The sequence below is a fragment of the Takifugu flavidus genome, chromosome 21 (assembly GCF_003711565.1).
Source record: "Takifugu flavidus isolate HTHZ2018 chromosome 21, ASM371156v2, whole genome shotgun sequence".
In the NCBI taxonomy this organism is placed as follows: Eukaryota; Metazoa; Chordata; class Actinopteri; order Tetraodontiformes; family Tetraodontidae; genus Takifugu; species Takifugu flavidus.
In genome coordinates this window covers 9711968-9719521 of record NC_079540.1, presented here as the reverse complement: position 1 = coordinate 9719521, position 7554 = coordinate 9711968, and the positions used below count along the sequence as shown (strand labels likewise).

Sequence of the window (7554 nt, the reverse complement as noted above, 5' to 3'; positions counted from 1 at the left end):
TAAATGCTGCCGAACCTCATTTGATCGGTCAAAACTATTTAAAATGTTTTTAAAAAGGACTTTTCATGGGTTTAAACTTTATTAATTGTTAAATCAGCCACAGGGAGTCAGAAAACGTTGGAACGGTCAGCAATCCAGCCCGTCTGGATTCCTCGTCTGCAGCGGACGCCACTATTTTCCAAGTGGGTTTAGTAAGTGTTGACAAAGCAGCAGAGCAGCAGATTGGTGGCCTGTTGGACTGACAGAGGTGGGTGAGCAGCAGCGGGCGTGGCCAGGGAGTTAAGGTGGGACTTGGACTCAGAGCTGATTAAGTGCCGGCAGGAAAAGGAACGTCTGCAGCGGTCACAGAGTTCCGCTGCAGGTAGGAGAAATCAACATTCCTTCACTCTGGCTGTGGAATTCCTGGCTGCTTATTCATTGTAAGTTAGAATGGGGTTCATTTCCAGTTCACCGTCAAACTAGATGTGATTGTTTGATTTTGTAACCGTATGTATTTTTACTGTCTGTGTGAACTTCTTACAACTTATCCAGTTGCTTCTGCTGCCCTGAAAACAAAGGAAATGGACCCTGAGTACTTCAAATCCTGGGTAAGTTTATGGCCTTTGGCCTGAACTTTCATAACTACCACATCATGACTCCATTCACACTCTTAGAAGAAAGGATTCTAAAAGGAGCTCTTCTGGAGGAACTCGGGTTCTGTGCAGAACATTTTGACTCTGGGAAAAAAAGAAGAACATTGAAAACACTAAATGCAGGGCACTACTGAACATCTGATAGTGTGTTCTGATGAGCATCCTGTTGTTATCTCCACCACCCACCTGTGAGGCATGCATGGAATGTTGAAGTTCAATGTCTACGTTCAGGTTTCTATGATAAAAGAGGTCATTAGAGCAAGTTTCCTCTTCTTAACCCAGGGGTGGGCAAACATTTTGATTCGTGGGCCACAATGGGTTCTAACATTTGACAAAGGGGCCGGACCAGGAGCAGATGGATGGATGGAGTGCTTTGGTAACCTCACCTCATTGGAGAAAAAATACACATCTTGGGATATGGAGAAAACATATGCTTTAATTTCAAATGAAAAAGAAGAGAAGCATTACAACAAAATATCTGACTTTGGAATGATTCTTAAAACACTTAAAATCAAATGAATAAAATGTGCCTTTTAAAAGAAAATTAATAACCATTTCTATTTTAAAGCACTGAAAGTTCTGTTATCCTTCAGGATATCACCATCACTCTCCTCCTGACTGTCTTTTTTCTAGTGGGAAAACACCAGAATTGCAGTGAAAATTTAACATTAACAAGGTTTATTCATTTAATTTTTCAAGTTTGGCGGGCCGGATTAAAACGTTTAACGGGCCGCGTGTGGCCCCCGGGCCTTAGTTTGCCCATGCCTGTCTTAACCACTCTTTTCTTCTCAGGATCCCGAGGACGGTGAACATTTGGAGCAAGTTGTGAAAGCCCATTTAAGTGTGTGTGTGTGTGTGTGTGTGTGTGTGTGTGTGTGTGTGTGTGTGTGTGTGTGTGTGTGTGTTGTGTGTGTGGAGTGTTTATAGATTTTTTTTTCCATTCGCTATTTAAGTTTGAAGTCAACATTCTCAGTCAGAAATATTCTAAATTTCATCGCAACTCAAATGCCACCATCAAAATGTGCCACGAGGGGCAGCAGCGGGAACCGTGCAGGAGTCGTGTCAGTGCAGGAGTCGTGTCAGTGCAGGAGTTTTCCCTGTGAGCCGATGTCTGACGCTTCCTGTTGATGATCTCATCAGTCGCGCTGTCAGTCCTCACCCATCCAACAGCCAGACATATTTGAGATACTCTGAGTTCAATCACAACCAAAGAGACTTTCAACATCTTGGAATAACACAGAAGTGAGCGTTGATTGAGAAGCCGCTGTCTTTTGTCACTCTAACTATGAAAACTTTGGAATTCCACAGAACATGTCCTGGGGAACCCTTGGAACAGTACGGCCTTTTCCCAATTTCCACCCGGAACGGGATGCCGTGGAGCTCCAGGCAGCGCTGGAGAAGAAAGGTTCAATATTCAGATCTGCTTCCCATTCCTCCTCTTCCCAACCATTCCTCCAATTCTAACGTTAATTTCCACTGACTCAGATACGGTGACGCTGGTGAGGATCCTGACCAATCGCAGCAACGCTCAGAGACAAGTGCTTGCTAAGACCTTTGAAGACATTACACAAAAGGTGATCAATTTAGCTCACTTCAATTTAGCATATTCAGACCAGGAGTTAGGATCTGAAACAGCCTATTTTGTTGTGTCGTGCAGCGGTACGAGCAAACATTTAAGTGTGTTTGCTCGCCCATTTGCTTGCGGCTCAAACACGATTCAGCTCGGTGGTAAAGGGCCGAAACGCCGCACCTTTGTTTGGCGAGGAGCAGAAGTGACAACAATTTCACTCTGAATGTTGCTCTTTATGCTATAAGCAAACACTTTTTAAGCATTTTCTGCAGCAGGAGCATAGCTGTCGCTTTATTTATGCGTCTGGTTTGCATCCGTTTCACTGTTTTTGATACAGTAAAGTTCATTTTACAGTTGAGAGGTGTCCAGACCTCGAGGGCCATAATCCAGCCAGGTTTTCTGTTTTACCAGACAGAAAATGGGAAGTGCGATCCCGGCTGGATTGCAGCCCTCCTGAACTGAGTCGAACACCCCTCTTTCACACAGTGTACTTTTATTACAATATTTAATTATCAATAAATGAATATGAGAAAGTAAAAGAAAGCAAAACAGTATATTTTTCTGTCGTTAGCATCTAAACAAACACCCGAAATGATAGTAATATAAACTTTCGCCTCTGATGCAGTATAATTTCCAGTTCTTTTGGCTTTTAGGAGTCATAATAAACGGTGGCAGTCACAAATAAACGCCACCTAGTGGCCACTTCTGGCAGTTGTAACTATAAAATGAATTAGATTCCACATATCCTGATACCGACTGCTAATTTTCCCAAACACTGTCCTGAAGGATCCACAGTGGCTGATGACACGACAGCAACAATAACAAGTTCAAAAAAATCCTCATTTATCTAGATTTTAGGTAAATTTTAGGGTCATTATGTAAATAAGAAGCAGCACCGACACTGGGATGGGATGGGATGGGATGGGATTTGATGATTCTGAGTGTGTTACAGGACCTGGAAGGTGCTGTGAAGAAGGCTGTGACTGGAGATCTGGCCGCTCTGCTACTCAGCCTGCTGATGCCTCCTCAGGAACATGATGCTTACCGCTTTCAGCAGGCCATGGCGGTGAGCATGCAGTGTGCATACGTGGTGGGGTGATCATGTGTGCGTTCACACCTACCCTTGTGTGTGCGTGCGCAGGGTTTAGGCACTGACGAGGAGACGCTGATAGAGATCTTGTCCATGCGATCCAGAAAGCAGCTTGATGACATCAGTGCTGCATACACATTTTGTGAGTCTCGACTCTTTGTTGTGGCGCCTGCAGCTCAGAAGTGTAAGCGATCTTTTGTTGTCTTCTTCAGTGTATAAGAAGGACTTAGAGAAGGAGCTGAGAGGAGAGACCAGTGGGGACTTTGCCAAACTTGTAGTGGCACTGCTTCATGTAATTATTTCCCTGTAACTTCACCTTTAACCTGTCTGTTAATCTATGTTATGGCAAGAAGCAGTTTTCACTGTAACTTTATTTGTTTTTCTTCCTTCTGCTTCCTTCTACAGAAAGAATGTGTTACTGGTTCTGTTCAGAGGGATATGGAGGTACTGTATTCATTAAGTCGCATTTTCCTGCAATAATGCGGAGGTCGAGGTGAAACAATTGCAAGGATATTTCACGCCTGATTTCAAATGTTGTCGGTCTGCTCAGAAAACTGCTTTTAAACCCGTTGTTACTTCTGCAAATAACCGAGATGTTATTACTCCTTTTTCTGCTTCCTAAAATGCAGTAATAACTGGTCGTTCTTTAGAGGAAGCAGGTTAAAGCCATAACATTGTTTCACCTTTAACCGCATATGAATTCAGCTTCTGCTTTACATTATAGTTCTATTGCTGCGTTTCTTTCATATTATTGTTTAAAGTGTGGTTTGACCTTCTCAGCACTGTAAAATATCAGTTGTGATTGTCCTTCACTTCCTCCCATTATGGGTAAAAAAAGCCATCTGAAACATTAGATTTATAGCTCTGGTTGTGTGCTGAAATATAAATAACAAAGTTAAAGTCCTTGAGTAGCACTGGATTTGAGGTTTTGTATGTTTTGCTTCCATTCAGACTCTTTTAATAGCAGTAAACTCTAAAAAAGCTGATGGAAAACCCTGGATTGACATGCTGACATCTAGAGACCCAGAGCATCTTAAGAAAGGTGAGACCTGACGAGCTTTTGCTCGGGCCCGTCTCTGATACGCTCTGATCATATGATGTCGTCTGCAGTCCTGGCGGAGCTGGAGGTGGAGTGTGGCCAGAACGTGGATCACATTTTCGAGAAACGGTTTTCGGGCGATTTTCGATTGGGTTTGAAAGTTTTAGGTAATATTTCACAAGTGAAATATTCTGATCGGTTGCATCTTTCTATATGTTCCATCATCATTTATTTATCTTTTCTCTGGATCTGCATTGTGACAGCACAGTGCATTCAAAGCCCCTACGCCTACCTGGCCAAAAGACTAACCAACACCAAGGTAACGTGGAGGCGTCACCGGTTGGAACGGGTTCTTTTGTGCTCTAATTATTATAAGATTATTGTCTGACTGAAGAGCTGGAAAAATCCTTCAATCTGCTCTCATTGACCAATTTCCAGTCTTTATCCAGATTTATCAGACAGAGGCAGTTGTTGCAATAACCAGGAAATCATAAAATTGCAGCTGTTTCTTTCAATTTCCTCCTAAATTTGGCTTTGTGACAGAATTGCAAACGCTTCTTGCTTGTAAATCCAAACTACCGTCCATCTTTCAGAGCTCAGTGTTGCAGGGAATCATGGTGTCTCATAGCGAGGAAGACTTGCTGTGCATCCGAGTAGCCTATTTGAAGCTAACAGGTGCTTCCCTTTACACATCCCTACAGGTGGGTCACACACAAACAGGTGGAAGATTTATCAGGAAATAACCACATGTTGCATTTCTTTTCTTTTCTTATTTTTATTGAAATGAGACTTTGAAAGAGCAGCGTGGCATCATACAACTTTTATATTTGCATTCTGACAACAGAAGCAGTTCAAGGGAGACCATCTGCAGGCTCTGCTGGCCGTCTGCCGCTCAGAAGACTAAACAGAATAAATGTTGAAAGAACGTTTACGGAAGGCCAAGTATTTCTTTTTTTTATTTTTTAATTTTGCAGCAATTCACTCAATGTTTGGTGCCAAATTGTATCATTTTTTTATGAGGCGATTTTACATTTTTAGCTCAACCTTTCATCTTTTCTAGACTTGTTAGAAATTCTCAAGTTGAGTAAAATGGATCTGAAATGTGAGTAAAAGCAAAAGTCAGCCATTAAGGTACGGCTCCAGTCTCCAGGTTCAAGGTGCAAGTTAAGGTTACAGTGAAATTATGAAAACAATTAATCTATTACTTATTAAATAGCTTAAAAATGTGTGTGTGCTGCACCCTCAAAAGGTCTAACTTGTAACTGAAAACAACAAAAAAAGTTGAATGAAATACAAATAAATTCATTCATTCAAATTCTTGCATTCTTTCATTACAACATTTGTTTTTCTAACAACGACATTTAATAGAAAATGTTGACGGGAAATTGCAAAACGTGCATATATTACTATAAATTAGTGAGACATTGTAAGCAGTACTTTTACAAATATATTTCACATTTCCTAGATGAGGTTCAGTTTCTTAACTTAAACATTTTAATTACTCCGCTTTAGTTAGATTACACATACCGGTATATAGCTGAGAATCAATCTGTATCTGCAAAGTCAGTCTCATTTGAGTTAATCTGATTCTTTCTACAACATTTTTGGAAGACAATCAAAGCACCCAGAGCACCGCAGACACAAGAGGAAACAGCAGCGAAGCTGTGAGGACTGAGCCTCCGTTACCCGGGGTGGTCTGAGGAGTTGTTGTTGCATTGGTGACAGTGGAATTCACTGTGGTGACTTCGGGGCCCATTGTAGTGTTGGCTGTGCCCATTGTGGTGGTGCTGGTGTCCATTGTAGTGGTGCTGGGGCCCATTGTGGTGGTGCTGGGGCCCATTGTAGTGGTGCTGGTCCCCATCGTGGTGGTGCTGGTGCCCATTGTGGTGGTGCTGGTGCCATTGTAGTGGTGCTGGTGCCCATTGTAGTGGTGCTGGGGCCCATTGTAGTGGTGCTGGTCCCCATCGTGGTGGTGCTGGTGCCCATCGTAGTGGTGCTGGGGCCCATTGTAGGGGGGCTGGGGCCCATTGTAGGGGGGCTGGGGCCCATTGTAGTGGTGCTGGGGCACATTGTAGTGGTGCTGGTCCCCATCGTAGTGGTGCTGGGGCCCATTGTAGTGGTGCTGGTCCCCATCGTGGTGGTGCTGGTGCCCATTGTAGTGGTGCTGGGGCCCATTGTAGTGGTGCTGGTGCCCATTGTAGTGGTGCTGGGGCCCATCGAAGTGGTGCTGGTGCCCATTGTAGTGGTGCTGGGGCCCATTGTAGTGGTGCTGGTCCCCATCGTGGTGGTGCTGGTGCCCATCGTAGTGGTGCTGGTGCCCATCGTAGTGGTGCTGGGGCCCATTGTAGTGGTGCTGGTACCCATTGTAGTGGTGCTGGGGCCCATCGTAGTGGTGCTGGTGCCCATTGTAGTGGTGCTGGGGCCCATCGTAGTGGTGCTGGTGCCCATTGTAGTGGTGCTGGGGCCCATTGTGGAGTTGTTAGTGCCTATTAGAGTGGTGTTAGGCGTTGTGGTGGGGCTGGGGAGAGGGGTGGATTCGGCATTGGACTGCAGCGATAGAGCATACATAAGGTTAGATAGAAAGTCTTTACTAAGATAGATTTAACAGTGCAGCAGATGGAGGGTTAAAGAAATCAAAGCTAGTTTTTTCTGCTGCACGATCAGAACATCTTTTCAAAGTTTCCAAAGTTTCTTTTCAAAATCTAACTTGAGTGAGTGCAAATTTAAATGAGACTTTTTACATCAGCTACAAGCAACTCGGAATTAAAATAAATATAAAACTGAATCAGAAAAATGACATTTCATCATCTTTGAGTTAACAGCGAAAATGTACTGAACTGTCACATCACTCGCATTAGGGTAGTAATTGTTGAAATCCAACAATACCATTCTTAAATAGAATTCATAAATAGGGGATAAAATTCACACTTAAATGTATATCGCATTTAGAACTCATCATAAACATGAAAGTCCGTTGTAGCTCATTTGCTTTTTCTAATTTTAGTTTATTTTTTTTAAAGTATGTTGTAATAAATAATGTTGTAATGTTGATTTTTAGATAAATGCTAAACAAAATTCATATGTAGTTACCTTTGCCAGCAGCAACAGTGAACAAATTCCCAGGATCTTCATGTTGGAGAGAGAAGAGGAGCTGAAGCGGAGATGTTGAAATGTCCTGTTCTGTGTATGTTCTCTGGCTTTATCTTGGTCAACCTTCATCCAC

The 7554-nt window shown here is 43.0% G+C and overlaps 2 protein-coding genes across 3 annotated transcripts; one reads left to right on the top strand and one right to left on the bottom strand.

Moving 5' to 3' along the window:
• The first annotated feature begins 260 nt into the window (after window positions 1–260).
• Window positions 261–5646, top strand: anxa14 (annexin A14). 2 transcript variants are annotated; one of them, XM_057020952.1, is made up of 13 exons: window positions 261–419; window positions 532–587; window positions 1941–2037; window positions 2118–2206; window positions 3155–3268; window positions 3344–3434; window positions 3505–3584; window positions 3698–3736; window positions 4244–4334; window positions 4403–4498; window positions 4595–4650; window positions 4925–5032; window positions 5176–5646. In XM_057020952.1, exons 2-13 carry the CDS (start codon window positions 561–563, stop codon window positions 5233–5235), a joined length of 948 nt encoding a protein of 315 aa, XP_056876932.1. In that variant the 5' UTR covers window positions 261–419; window positions 532–560; the 3' UTR covers window positions 5236–5646. The 2 variants fall into 2 exon arrangements, with proteins under 2 accessions (XP_056876932.1, XP_056876934.1); XM_057020954.1 differs by lacking the exons at window positions 261–419; window positions 532–587 and adding exons at window positions 1421–1507; window positions 1560–1779.
• A 367-nt stretch (window positions 5647–6013) lies between these two features.
• On the bottom strand, window positions 6014–7544 carry LOC130518712 (uncharacterized). Its single transcript, XM_057021530.1, has 4 exons — window positions 7422–7544; window positions 6780–6878; window positions 6231–6632; window positions 6014–6181 (listed from the first exon to the last, which is right to left on the bottom strand). The coding sequence occupies exons 1-4, from the start codon at window positions 7461–7463 to the stop codon at window positions 6014–6016; spliced, it is 711 nt and encodes a 236-aa protein (XP_056877510.1). The 5' UTR covers window positions 7464–7544.
• Between the last annotated feature and the right edge of the window lie 10 nt (window positions 7545–7554).